The 15334-nt window shown below is 42.2% G+C and overlaps 1 protein-coding gene across 2 annotated transcripts in view; it reads left to right on the top strand.

Annotated features, from left to right (window-relative positions):
* LOC147150553 (SH3 and multiple ankyrin repeat domains protein 2-like) overlaps nt 1–15334 on the top strand; it is a 239698-nt gene that overhangs the window by 203112 nt on the left and 21252 nt on the right. For both annotated transcript variants that reach the window (XM_086024819.1, XM_086024821.1), the window contains 4 exons: nt 703–726; nt 2291–2403; nt 6001–6106; nt 9585–12069. In XM_086024819.1, coding sequence (XP_085880945.1) covers nt 703–726; nt 2291–2403; nt 6001–6106; nt 9585–12069 — 2728 coding nt within the window. The remainder of the gene's footprint in view (nt 1–702; nt 727–2290; nt 2404–6000; nt 6107–9584; nt 12070–15334) is intronic.

Here is a 15334-nt window from a genome sequence, read left to right as displayed (position 1 = left end):
GAAAATAATCGTATTCAAGGATCAAAGAAGCTATTAGAACAGTCTTTGAATCAAAATAAACTACCGTACATTTTTTTCTAAACTTTCATTCGTAAACCCTCCCACCGCTGGACGAGTTTGAACAGAAATTGTTTGTTTTTTGCCTGCATTTGTGTGTTTTTATAGGTTAAATGATTCAACCAAATGCTCACCACAGATGTGTCAGTCATTTAATTATTTTCTAAGCAGCTGATGATTTACTGTACACACTTGGATCCATCATCACTAATTGCAGTAGTGTGCCCTGTGTCAAAGGTGCACAAAGAGCACGTAAAGGGGTGAAGGGTGAATAAATAAATGGCGGGGGAATGAATTGACTTCTGCAGAAAAATGCTGGTGGGAAATGTGGTCGGCATGTTTTCTTTCCGCAGCTGCTGATTTTACATCTTTATTTTCCGTTTACTTAATAGTCCTCCTTTTCTTGTAGCATTGGTAAGTGGCTGCATATTGTATGTATCATAGCCAGCCTGGTAGTGTTGATAATAATAATAATAATAATAATAATAATAATGTTTTATTAAATTAGAATGAAAGAAATGTTTATTGATGTAGCAAAGAAGCACACTTTTAATGATGAGAAGCAAACTGACCAAATATGTATTCCAAAGAAATGGGGTCTGTCTTGTACTCACAAGACTCAACAATGTTTTCTGTCACCCCAAGCCACTCTAAGGAAAAAGAAAGGTGGTAAGTTGTCACAGGCATGCTAACACAACAATGATAATGTATATTTACTTCATTTTTTCCACCTTTCTGCGATGAACTAACACTCGTATTTATTTATTTTTTTGTAATTGTGAGTAACTTTTACTTCAGTCAAACCAAATAACGTCACTCAATGTCATGTTTTTGATTTACTATGGTTTTTGATACTTTCTGTGACTTTCTCAGTCACTGCATGATTTGATGTCGTGACGTAAAAATATGGTCAAGTTCTGCTGTCCATTCGACACACTTGCTGTACCTCAATGTCTTGTTTGTTGTTCATTTGGACGTTTTGTCTTAATATTGCACTGCCGAGATGCTATTAAATGGTAATCCATTAAAAATGGTTTCCTTCAGTCTTTTATTCAGGGTAATGCACAGTCTTCTTTTGTACCACTAACATCAGAAAGCTGTCCAAAACATGTCATGCTGAGTGAGCAATGTAAAGTGTTTGTGATTGTGTTTGTATGTCAGCAAAACACATACGAAAAAACACTGTCTCGGCAAGTCAGTGTTTGTTTATTAGGTCTGACCTAAAAAGAAAAAAAAAATTCTGCTGTCATTTCTTTTTCTTCATGTGTGCATTTATTCTTTCCCCCTGTGTCACTGCCGACTTATCTGTCTGTGTGTGGGTACAGTACATGTGTGCGTACGTGCTTCCGTGAGAAGAGAGAAGGTTTATTCCAAGAAAGAAAGAAGACATTTTTCAGTCAGAGATAGGTTTCCAGGGCAACAGCATTACATGTTTTGTGATATGATTTAGCTGCAATCCAATTGGGAGGCAGCTTCCAGAGAAAAGAAATGTTTATCTTTGTGTGCGTACGTGTGTGTGTGGACGGTGTGTGAGTGCGCTGACTGTAGTAAAGGAGTTAAGGTCATTGATGCTCCTTTCCTCCCTTTCCTTCCCTCCTTACTTCCTCCCCTCCCCATTCCTCTCCTCTGTGTGTAGATGCGCAGAAGAAGAGGATTGTTTTCCAAGTCACTCTAAGTAATCACACCCCATAAATGCATGGAAGCTTTCTACGTAGTAAAAAGAAACAGTCAGGGAGGTGATGTAAGGCTAGATCAGGGCTAGCATGTAGCTTCTATGAGCAAAACATAAGGTGGGCTCTATCCAATGGCATCATCGCAGAGGGGAGTTCAGTCCAGACAAGTATGCCGTTGATATCTTTTCCATGTTGGGAGACTCAACAAACAAAAGAGAGAGAGACCAGACGGAAGCTAACGGCATAGTTGATGGATGAACAATGAAGTCCTCATTCGGTATTGACTGAGGAACAACCCTCCAACATGGATGATGCCATTGAGTCGGCTGCTTGGAAAGAGTTTGCACGGCTTCCAAGGCTTGACACACCCAAGACATTCCATTTCAGCCCACTTGCCCCCCCTGTATTACGTTTCATCCGCAACTGAGCGTGCAGGGAAGGATCTTGTGAATGATTAGCTTGCATTTGGCTCATGAGATCCTTCTTGAAGCTTTGCAAACCGAAAACCGCCCTAGTAGTTTGCCTTTTTGGTCATGAAATTATCGATTTCTTTTTTGCAGATAAAGTTGAAGAGATGACGCACGCCCAAAAGACATCACCTGTTGATATGAAAATCGCAACAATCAAGCCACGGCCCTCCAGTCGCTGCTTGATTACAGCCACTGAACTAAATGTAAGATTACACAAATGAAGTCTACTAAGTGTTTTTACAATTCAAATTATAACAGGTACAATTATAGAAAAATGTCTTGATGAGGTCTGGGTACGTCACCATTTTTTTTTCTCGTTTACGGCCACGTGCAAAGGCGACTTGGTTCTGGGGCTGGAATGGATGAATCGATTTCCATTCATTTTAATGGGGGGAAATGTGACAGCTGAGGTTTCGCTCTAACTAAGTGTGAGCGGTTGGTGTTTCTTGATGAATTCATTTGACAAAAATAATAGGATATATACAATCTGGACAAATACATCCAACCTCCTTTTTACCTTTGCTGTTTTGTTGTTTCAAGCACGCCTTTTAGCGTTTAGCTTGCTTCCTTGAACTTCTGTTTCTTTCCTCACTGCTTGCCTGCCTCGTATACACCCATTTGCTCCATTTGCAAACTTGCTCTGAACAACCACTTTAACCCTTTCATGCATAGTGGTCACTACAGTGGACAGCTATTTAAAAGTTGCTTTCGCCTATATTAATTAATCTAAATTAAAACAAATATTTGTAACCCTTCCATGCATTCATTATGATTTAATGTTATTATTTAAAATATAAATATATTTTTTAGTTTGATTAATATAGGCGAAAGCAACTTTTAAATAACCATCCACTGTAGTGACCACTTTGCATGAAAGGGTTAATTGGGTCATCATGTCATGTGTGAGAAGTGACAATGCATGGGAGTGGTCTTCGCATTTTCTGTGTACTTATTGTACATCTACTACAAAAAATATTATGATGAATACATTGCAAGTGATCCTCAAAATAATAAAATAATATCTCAGGGTCCTTGCATAAGATTGTCTAGCTCTGGATCTGGGCAGCGGTCCGCTACTGAAGACCTCATGGGACCGGTTAAAAATTATTGGTACCAGACAATGTCTGGCCCACTATGTCCTCAAACTAGACTACCGGTACTTATTTCAGCCAGGTTGTTTCTGTCTATTCTTTGAGTTTGCTGCAGTGTTTATGAAAATGTTCCTCCAAATTTAAATCGCCTTCATGACATCATCAATGTTTGTTTTGACATTCCTTTCAATGATAGTTCTATAAATGTTAACTCTTCCCATGGGTCTAACTCAAACTAATCATTCGGACAAGTGAGGCCAGCCATGAGTTAGTGTAGGCGCACACAGAAATGATTTGACTTCAACTTTGTGCTGCATTTTTGGAAACAGTGTATATAATCAGTTATGCTCGGGGAATTAATTATAAATATATTCAATGGTAAGGGACTTATATTTACCTTATGGCCAGTTCTTCTGGAGAGAAGCACTTATGTAGTGATTTATCAGAAGGAGGCTGATAGTTGTATCATTGTTGATATCTTGTCACATTCCAAAAACATGCATGGTAACAGGGAAGATTCCGTTTTCTCTCAGAATAACGCTCCATTGGACCAATACATTTCTTGTATCAATTGTAATTGCTCGAATCTAGGACTGAACGATTAATTGCATTTGCAATATAATCGCAATTTGAGAATTCGTGCAATTTTGTAATCGCAAAGGCTGCGGTTTGAATGGTCATTAGTTTGTTGACAGCGGGGGGTCGCCGAACGCTAAGCTAATGCCGCCGCCCCCCGCTTTCATCAGTGCGAGCTTTCAGCTTTCTAACATGCTTGATCCTTTTCACCTCTCATTGGTTAAAAACTCCCGCATGTGGAAAACAAAACCTCACCATGTTCGCGTGTGGTCTATTTTGTGACGGTTTGGTTGCCATCGTATGTCGAAAGCGTGTGTGAGAGGAAGTGTCTTTCATGGTGTGGGTGTGCGACGCTGTTGAGAGGATGAATTCGGCCGTATGTTTCGAACCAAAAGATAGTCCATCCATCCGTTATCGATACCGCTTATCCTCACAAGGGTCGCGGGGCGTGCTGGAGCCTATCCCAGCTGTTTTCGGGCAGTAGGCGGGGGACACCCTGAATTGGTTGCCAGCCAGTCGCAGGGCACACAGAGACAAACATCCGCACTCACAATCACACCTAGGGGAAATTTAGAGAGTCCAATCAACTTACCATGCATGTTTTTGGAATGTGGGAGGAAACCAGAGTACCCGGAGAAAACCCACGCAGGCACGGGGAGAACATGCAAACTCCACACAGGGAGGCCTGGGCTGGGATCAAACCCACGACCTCTGAACTGTGAGGCGGACGTGCTAACCAGTCGACCACCGTGCTGCCCACCAAAAGATAGTCTACTCTGAAAAGATTTTAGTGATGAGTTGCCGCTGAGTGGTAATGCCCACTGGTGCTTGATATGAAGTCCTAAGTAGGTATTATCGTAGTTTTCCTACCGGGTGGCGTGTGTGATGTTAGGTACTACATGGGGTAAGCTTTAATTTTATACACGTATACAGTACTATATTTATCCATCGACTGTACAGTATTTGATAAATTGAGTGAGTGATTTAAGAAGTGCAGTCCACATCCATGTTTCATGACCAGAGGTGGGCATCGCCTATTTCCCATCTGCATATTTAATTGACCCACGTGGTCCCAGTTGGCCCGAGTCAGCCAAACACCGTTGCAAACGGACTTAACTGTGACTGTACCGCGTCACATACAGGTGCCGCACTCCTGACACGCAGCTGAGTAAGAAAAAATACAAAATAAAACAGTGTTGTGTACCTTGTGGACCCACAGACGCAATGACATGTGCCCCATATTGTTTTTATTTCACCGATCACCACGCTGTGCGTGTGCGTTAGGCGATGCCCAGCTCTGGAAATGACGTGTCGGAAGTAGTACAGAGCCACTGGATTATTGTTTATTGGTCTATTGAAGAAGTTGAGTGATTAAGAAGTGCAGTCCACCTTTACATCATGTTTCATGAACAAAGTGATATGTAGGAACTAGCAACAATCCTGACATGTTTATAAATGATGGACTGACTGAAATTGAAGACAATACTGTGGCCTTCGTTGTTTTTTTTTTAGCTGTAAATGTTTAGTGCAGCACGTCTGCCTCACAGTTCAGAGGTCGTGGGTTCGATCCCGGTTCCGGCCTCCCTGTGTGGAGACTGCATGTTCTCCCCGTGCCTGCGTGGGTTTTCACCGGGTACTCCGGTTTCCCCCCACATTCCAAAAACATGCATGGTAAGTTGATTGGACTCTCTAAAATTGCCCCTAGGTGTGATTGTGAGTGCGGATGTTTGTCTCTGTGTGCCATACGATTGGCTGGCAACCAATTCAGGGTGTCCCCCGCCTACTGCCCACAGACAGCTGGGATAGGCTCCAGCACGCCCCGCGACCCTTGTGAGGATAAGCGGTATCGATAATGGATGGATGGATGTTTAGTGCATTTTAAAATGGAACCCAAAACTATACACTATGCTGAGTTGCACTAATACTACGAAACTACCTATAAATACAAAAAAGAAATACTTGTAAACATATTTCACTTTTCTTGGGCACCAAGCCTTTTAAACTTAGGGAAAAGCACTGTGCTTTCAGTCTTTGTGCGTTTGCCTTCTGCATGACCAATAAAGATTACAGTGTGTTTTGAAATTTAAAATGCTTGTTTTCTCTGTATGTAATTGACAATATTTTCATTTGCAGTCCATGTACCATGACCGTCAGGGAGTAGCAGTGGTTCCACCCACTGTACCAGGGGCCTTTCTGGGCTTACCAGAGAAGGGCATGCTTAGGAAGCAAAAGTCCATAGGTATGAGAACAGTTAAGTGTGTAATGTAGTAAGTGCTATGTAAATCTGGTGACTGGCAACCTGAGAAGTTGCATTACATTGTGCCTTTATACAGTGTCACTTTAATATCATATTGATGCTCAGAGGACTTGCTCTGTGTGCTCCAATGGCATTAAAGCTAATTATGGATGAATTACAATGATAAAGTCAGCAAAGTGAACTCTCCATCACCGGAGGTTCTTAAGATGAAGAATAATGACCAGTGTTTTGCCACTGTGTTGCAGTACAGCAAGTATGTATGTTTTTAATAACTCTGTCATTAACAATATTCTTATGGCACCAAAATTGAAAGCCATTTTCTGTCATATTATTCCTTGGTCAGCTACATAATGACAGATTTCTAAATTTGACACTTCAAAACTGATCAGGCGAAAGAACAGAGCATCTCCCCATGAAGCCATGCAAGTTCATATCCATTTTTCCCCAAAAAATAAAACTGTTTTTCCAATAATAGTACGCTGACCTTCCATATCTATTAGATGGCTGGGTAGCGAATAGATTTTCATTCAAGTTTCATGTTAACATTTTGATAATATATTTTCTAATTGATTATTGTCCTTTTTTCAAGTTAAAATCATTTGCAATGATTTTTTAGTTAGAGTACTATGCGGTAGCTTTACTTTAATTTGATATTCTCTGATTGATGAAAAGAAAGAGGCTCACTAAATTATTATATGCTAACCCTAACCCTAATTTGTCCCCTCAGAAATCCGCAATCGCGGCATTTCCCATCGATTTCAAAGCCTTCCGTGGAAACAAAGCAGTCCGCGGAATATAGGGCAAGGTGCAGAATATTACATTTAATGTAGTTTTCATCCCGGCAGCTAGATGTGGCAGTCACATAGACGGGATCTACGACTATGTTCACACTGCAGGGCATGATGCCCAATTCAGATTTTTTGTTAACAGTACAAAAACAAAGGTAAACAGAACGCATTCGTGATCTGACACGAATAGCACAAAGCACGGCATCGAAAAGACGACCTTACGCAGCAGTAACTTACAGAATCAAATATGATACAACATGTAGGTGCTCATCTTTTTATCATCTACAGAGAAGCAATGCAAGAGAGGTTGAAATGTTTTGGGGAAATGAGGCAAGGCTTTGTGATCTCTTGATTTCATGGAGTCCTACTGAGGGTGATTTTACGTCATTGCCATACGTAATAAACCGTCTGTGTGGCTGAATTACTATTAAAAGGACACTTGAGTGGGCTGAACATTGGTACTTATTTCATAGGTCTGTATGTAAAAATGATGTAAGCGCTAAAATTCACCTTCCGTACAGAGTCTATAGTGATTTACAGATTTTTTGTGATGAGATTTATGAAAAATTGTCCTCCCCTCCTTGGTTTGCCACATTCTGTTGTCACCTAGTGTCTGAAACGGTGATTAATTGCCACCAAAATCAGGAAAAGTCACTATCACCTCCACAAAATCAAAATTATTATGCTGATTGGTTTTTTTTGTTTTTGTTTGGTTCTGTTCTTGTTTTTTGTTTTTTTACAGGTTAAAGTGGGCAATAGTAGGAGAGTGCAATTTGGGTGGCAATTGGTGGTATTCTTCAGTCTTTAGTGACGTTAAAGTTTTGTTACAGCTCCATACCCAGACAGGCAAGCAGCCATGGCTGTTAGCTCCCGCAAGCGCCTGCGGCTTGTCGAGACAGAATTAGCTTTCGACGGCTAAAGAGCCATGGATAGCAGAACGAAATCAACTTCTTACCAGCCAGACACGGGGGGCTCCATGTCGCAGACACCCGCCGTCCAGGCAGCCAAGAAGCTCCGTGTCCGCCGTCAGCCGTGTTCGCCACTGGTCAGGCAGCGAGAAGCACCGCGTTCACCGGTGCTCCTGAGGAGGCCACCCTCTCCAGCCCTCCCTGTCGTGCTCGCACGCCGTGCATGCAGCCGTAGTGGGGCAAATGCTTTAATTCTGTCCAGCCAGAGATGCAGCAGCGTTACGATGCGAGCGGGCTGGCCAATTTCAATTTCGGAGAAATAGCTGCAAGACAAGCCCCGCAGGTCAGCTTGTGGAAATTTCGTAGTTGAGCTTGGAGTTGGAATATTCGGAGCACCAGACTTCCAACAAAGAGGCCGACCCTTCAGCCAAGTGTGGCATTTTAAAGCATCTCATTTTCGGATAGGTTGTGAAGGAAGTACCCCATAGACCAGGGGTGTCAAACTCCGGTCCTCGGGGGCCGCCCTCCGGTATGTCTTAGAGGTTTCCTCCTGCAACACACCTGATTCAAATGATCAGGATCAGGCCCCTGCAGAACTTGCTGATGAGCTGATCATTTGAAACAGGTGTGTCGCAGCAGGGAGAAACAGAAAACAGGCAGGACAGCGGTCCTCGAGGACCAGAGTTCAACACCTGTGCCATAGACAGAGGTGTAATTAAGTACATAAGTAGGTCAGCTAACCCCGACAGATTTAAATGTAAGATATAACGACCTATGAGCAATTCAGTTTACAAAAAGCCTCTCGGAAAGCATTGTGTTAAAGTATCTTGGTGACTTATGGAAAGGATAATCATTTTGTGATGTTTTCAGAGGTTAAAGTAGAGATGTTCACATAAATTTGGGGGCTGATTGATCCCCGTTATTTTGACGATATTAGCGATGAATTAACATTAATTTTGAATGGACAAAAAGTCTCTGGTCCCTGTCGTGACCACGGGGTGTGGTCATATTGTTCATTGGGCAGTTTTAAAGTTGTTAGTTTTTTTTATTGATTTCTCCAAAACAAAATGCAAGCTAATAACCTCTTCCTGATAAAAAATAATTATAGTACATGAATTGAGCTTGTTGGTGAAAAATCCCAGACAGATGATCTCTTTAATTTATCATCACATTCTATGTTCTCACTCTATTGTTTACAATATCTGGGTCAAGTGGATAGCTTACACTTTGTTTGCGATGTTTTCTTTATTAATAACTTGTTCTGCCTCAAACCCGAAGTTTGGTAAAATGTTTTGCTTTCGAATTAATGCAAATAAAACATATTATTGTTATTATTACTATTATTATTAAATAGATCTGGTCAAGAGGGACAAAGAGAATATTGATGTTGATTATTTTAGAACCACAATGTTTCACAGTGTTTTGGTATAGCAAATAATTTCCTAAAGAAACTCTTACCTCATTATTACATTAAGTTTTTATTATTGATCATTTTAGGTAGTTTTTTTTTTTTTAATGCCCACAGAAATTCAACTTTCAAGCCACGGAATCAAGAATTGCTCTCTGTAGAATTAACACCTTTTCTCTGCAGATTCCTGAAGGGACAAGCTAATTATAATGTTAAAATACAATAGCAAACCCACATTTAAACTCTTGGATAATTAATTCATTGTAGCATCAATATTGTGGCCAAAATATTAGTTATTTATTTGTTTTATGTTGTTACCATATTCTAAATGTCTATTTTCTTTCTGCTCACAACAGGTACAACAGAGGAGGAAAAACAGGGCTTCCTTACGCCTCCTTTACTTAAATTCTCCCGCAGCCTCTCAATGCCAGATACTTCAGAGGATATCCCTCCTCCCCCAGCCATTTCACCCCCGTCGCCACCTGCCTACAACTCACCTGCTGGCTCAACACCCAAGAGTTACAATACCACAAGACCCAGCTTCACTCAGAACTCTCCTAACGCAGTGACGACTATTAGTAGAACCACAGATATTGGCACATTGAGGAGGGGCTATCACAGACAGAGTTCCGAGCATTTTGAGAGCCCACGTACTCGAGGGCGCACGCCGGTGCCCGAAAACCCTTACTCTGAGGTCGGCAATAAAAATTTGTATGTGCCAGCAAAACCAGCACGAAGGAAGGGCATGCTAGTAAAACAGTCAAATGTCGAGGACAGTCCAGAAAAAACGTGTCATATGCCAGCAAGCCCCTCGGGCCCAGTTTCCATGCCTACTACACCTGTTGAGCGGACATGCTCCTCCATCCCCATTCCTACCATCATTGTCAAGGAACCATCCACCAGCAGCAGCGGCAAGAGCAGCCAGGGTAGCAGTATGGAGATTGAACCCACCACTCCAGAACACCCATCTCTAATGCCAACTGTTGGTGGAAGTGGTGGTCTGCGTCCTGAAGACCCAATGTCTCTAGGCAACCCATTTGCGGCAGCTATTGCCGGTGCGGTGCGGGACCGTGAGAAAAGGCTTGAGGCAAAAAAGCACTCTATTGCCTTCCAGTCAATAGATATGGGGGATGATGACTTAATTGGTCCGACCCCAACACCTCGCCTTCGGCAGTCGAAGTCTATCGATGAAGGTATGTTTGGTAGTGACGAGCGACTGAGAAGGATGATGGCTCCACCAGTGCAACTTGGACCCCCTGTCGGGGGAGGCAGTGGAAACATGACAGATTTCAACACTCCAGAGCCCACAGTTGTTCGGGAGCCATTAAACACTAAAACAGGACAGTGTCCCAACTTGGACAGCCCTGTTAGTCTCCCAGCCACTCCCCCAAAGAGCCACTACAGGGCCAATGGGACGTATCTTCATCCTGTCACCGGTAAACCTCTAGACCCTAATTCTCCTCTTGCTTTGGCCCTCGCGGCTCGTGACCGAGCAATGAAAGAGCAACAAAATCATCATCAAAATCAGCAACACAATCCTCCTCAGGTTCCGCAAGCTCCCAAACACGAAGCTCAGTCCCTCCCACTGCAGCCAAGCCACAAACCAGACCTCAACCAGCCGCTCTTTATTGATACCAAGTTGCGGTCTGGGATTGAGACAAGTTTTGCTGCAATCTCCTCTGCAACCATGGGCCGTTCAGGGCGGGGTGGCTTGCGGAGGCAGATGACTGAGCAGAAATACGAGTCTGATGCGGCCCGGGAGGAGCGACAGCATCAGACAGTTGAGGAGAGGAAAAGTGCGCCAGCAGATGTGGCTGACACACCCAAGTCAGCTGGGCTGTTAATGGTTCACACCAGCACAGAGGCAAGCAACAAGTTAAATAACCCAGAGTTGGAAGGGCAGGATAGTAACAGGCCATCTGAGCTGAAAGACCCCAATCAACCTGATCCTCGCAGCGGCCCAACATTGTCCATAAATCCCCAGCCCTCCTCGACACGAAGACGTAGCATTCCGTTAGGGGAATCCTTGGATGAACCTGTGAAGCTGTCCTTCCGTATCCCCCCTCCTCCTCTAGCGTCAGTTGACATTGATGAGGATTTTGACTTCACAGAGCCACTCCCACCTCCCCTGGAATTTGCAAACAGCATTGACATCCCCGATGACCAGGCGAGTGCCATTGCACAGATGCTTCAGCAACAGAGAAGGAATGGGGGGCCTCTGCTACCCCCATACAATGTCCATGCCCCTCCACTTGTCAGTGACCAACACAAACGGGTGCCAAACAGTTTTGCCTCAACATATCCTCCTCCGCCGCCAGACCCAGAGTCAGGGATCGGTGACTCTGGTATTGAAGAGGTAGACAGCCGCAGCAGTGGGGATCCTCAGCACATGGAGACCACCAGCACCGTGTCAAGCATCTCCACCCTTTCGTCAGAGGGAGGCTTCTGTGACACCACTCTGGAGAGCCTTTATGCAACCGCAGATGGGCATTCCTTCCTGGTGGATAGACCCCCTGTACCACCCAAACCCAAAGGAAAATCAGTCATCAACAGAACCTCACTTTACCACGATGCCCTAATTGAAGAACCACCGGAATCTTATCAGGGTCCTCCTGCTCATACTTCATCCTCGGAACCTCCTAGGACGCCCACTCAAAGGACATCAAAGCTGTGGGGTGATCAACCTCCTGAGCTTCATAGCCCTCCATCTACACCTGACACCAAGAACACGGTTATCACAGAGTTGAGCTCCATTCTGCAACACATGAATCGCGATAGACCACCCAAGTCAGGAGAAAGCCTCGACTCCCCTACAGGGAACCAAGGGGCCTTTGGAACAAGGTACATAATGACTCACTTATTTTCTCTCTTTTAAACTGCTGTGGAATTGCTCGCTAAACATACCGTATTTCTCATTTACTTCACTTTGTTAAGGCAGGTTTTGCGCCAATATTGTTATACATATCTCATAAATATTTTAAAGTAATGGGGTTGAGGCTTAGCTACTTAAGCGATCATTGCTGAGAACATCTGACAAAATTATTTGCCAGTGCTAGAAGAGACACTACCACCTATCATTTGTTTGTGTTAGCAGTCTTAGATTGACGTCTTCCAGGTAGTGTTGGGCTTGTGACCCGTTGGTTATGAAGAATACATGCTGAAAACAACCGCAGCTGCAAAGATACTCTTGTTGAGTTGAGTTGAGTTGAGTTGATGTATTAGTAAATGCAGTTCTACAATATTTTATTCATTTTTATTTCAGAATTGCACCGACCGCACCACACTTTGCTATTATATAATTGTATGCTTTACTCTGTTAGAATTTCTTTGGGTGTTACTTCGGTAATAACAGCAAAGGCAAATTTCCACACCTGGTGAATATCGTTAGTAATCACGGAGAAAATAAAAATGTATGCCAGAAGTGGAGCAATGAGATTTGCTGCCAGATTCAAAGTAGTCCAATTTATCAGGACCTGCAGGTATTGAATAAATATCTGGTGGTTAGGGCTTTGTGTACCTCTGAAATGTTAAAATGATAGAAATTAAAAATCTGATTTAATGAAAGGTTGTCGTCAGACCAGGCTGTGGGAGGAATGTCCGTTGTCAGCTTGAGAGATTCAAATAAATTACCAGCGGTTGTCAAATGTTTGTGAAAGCAGTAATGCATGCTGTCAAAGATTTTAGGGGAATCCTTCACAGTGCTCGGTGAGAGCTGGGAGGCTTTATTTTCAAAAAGGGATTTCATTTTTGTTTTTCTAGAGTTAAGAGGGTTTCTTTGAAGTTTTTGTCTGATTATTTCATTTGGCTTGTCTGACTTTTGGCCAAAGCTCAATTTCCCCCTTTTTTTAATGTGTGAATGACATGTGCAGAAATGACATGTTACTTGATGCTATTCTCATCATATTTTAGGAGAGACACAGTCAGTCAGAATCCCGTTTATAAAACTCAAAGATGTGGCACAATGGTTTTGTGGAAACAGTACCTGAACTACATCAGCTCATGTTTTTTTAACCTCACATCTCAGAATGCGGGGGGAAATAAAAAGCAGAATAAATAATTCAATGGTGGCATTCATTTTGCATGGACAGTCCATCGCTCATCAGAAAGGTGTAGAAAGCAGCGGGAAAAGGGTTGATTGCTTTGGGCACTTCTTTTTTCTGTTCCAATAAACAGAGTTAGATCAAAATGGTTGCATCTATTTTTCTTGATTACAGTTAGATGCCCAGCAGCTGCTCAAGTCCTCCCTTGCATCACTCCATTCACGCTTCATGCCACATGCTATCATGTTATCCTCATTTCCATCATCGGTGCTTGGTCTGTTGACCTTACACTTTGTGCTCATTTCATTTTCAGCTCATCTCCATTTTCTCCAGCCTCCCGTAGTTCCTTCATCTCTTCTTTCTTCATGTTCCCCCAGTCCACCCTCACAGGTAGGGTCCATCGGCTGTTGTCATGCCATACTAAGATCTCCACTTGTGTATTCATTTTCATCACAGGCATGGCACATGATTTTTAGCATGTAACCATTTGATATGGCCATATGGTACCCAGCCATAGTCAAGAAAAGATTTGGTAGACTGCAAAGGTTTTAGGAAGTTTGAAAGCTACAAATATATCAAAGACCAAAAGAGCATGTTTGAAGTTTCTTCTATAACCCGCAGTGTTTCTTGAATTTTTCATTTCTGTTTAGTGCTTGCGAATATTCTGATTTATTTGAAATTAAACCGTTGATAATACAATACAGTAGCCCCTTTCCCAGTGTCGTCAGATGACTTTCCTTTTGTCTCTTCCTGGAGTTCTGTTCACTTCCGCTACCTGTGTTTGATAATGTAATAAGAAATACAATTTGAAAACAAACATTATTGTGATATTAAATCTTTACAATAAAGATGATGGTGTAAAGCAGGTCAGCAGTTTCTCAAATCTTCATCATCACACACCCGACAATAACGATTCAGTTGGGACCAAAAGATTGAGGAAAGCTGAGCAACAGAGCATTCACATGGGTAGTTGGAGGTAACTCCTGGAAGAGATTAAGTCGTCAGAGGTGACCACGGAAATAAAGCATTATGAGGTGACGAACCTTGGCATAATCGTCTGGCATTCAGATGACTGATCGACTGTTAGGCTCCCCTTTAGTTCTGTGAAACTGTCCTGTAATTAAGTAGTGAACCCCAAGTTGCACCTGATACTGAACCAATGTGTGAATTAAAAACAAATCAACATACCAAACTCCAGTCAGTGGGTTTACAAGCAGTCCCCTGAGATTGGCTCTCCTTGTCACCTCTTAAAATGTATTGGACTTAACTTTTTGGATCATTATCTCTCATGAAAACGAATATATAATATATTTTTACCATACACTTCCTTTTTAAGAGGGTGATCTGAATAGACCTTTAAATATATTAATGCATTATGATTCATGCAAGGGTGTAAAAAAATGCTGCATGCTGAATTGCCGATATCAGATGTGGCAGTTAACACTTTGAAAGGAACAGGCCAATCAAAATTCATTTTCGGGTATTTGATTAGTCAGTGTGTATAAAGAATAAAAGTACAAATATATATTTGGCACCCGATTCCCTGAAAAAGGTTTAAGACGATTAAGTATCAAAACAATGACATAACCTGTATGCAGCCATATTGGACATTTTGGATGACAATGCAGTCAGCCTGCGAGCCTCCAATATGACTTCTATCATAAATCTACGACATAACCAATTATCACCAAAATGTATGTGCGCAAGTGTAGGCATGTGATAATCATTCTCTGAAAACATTAGAACGTAACTCACAATATTTTGGATGCTAGTCACGTCTGAAGCATTGCCTCGTTAATATACATATGCATATTAACGCTTACGATGTGACTATCTTCCAAAAAATGGCGAGTTTGGTTCTATTTTCAGACTAGGATTATCATATTTTTATACGTGTCCACATACATTTTGGTGCCAATCGTTCGCGATTTTTGTTCCATAAGTGACGGAATGTTGCCACTCTATGAAGCAAATATACACAGGGAACCTTCCCACATGATTATCCGACATAGTAGGAGTGATATCTAAATGATGGGAATACTTGACGAAAACACAATAGATTCAAA

The sequence above is a fragment of the Filicampus tigris genome, chromosome 3 (genome assembly GCF_054856515.1).
Source record: "Filicampus tigris isolate MCC_2025a chromosome 3, RoL_Ftig_1.0, whole genome shotgun sequence".
NCBI classification, from domain to species: domain Eukaryota; kingdom Metazoa; phylum Chordata; class Actinopteri; order Syngnathiformes; family Syngnathidae; genus Filicampus; species Filicampus tigris.
The sequence above is the reverse complement of the archived record's forward strand: the minus strand, read 5'-3'. Positions and strand labels throughout refer to the sequence as shown.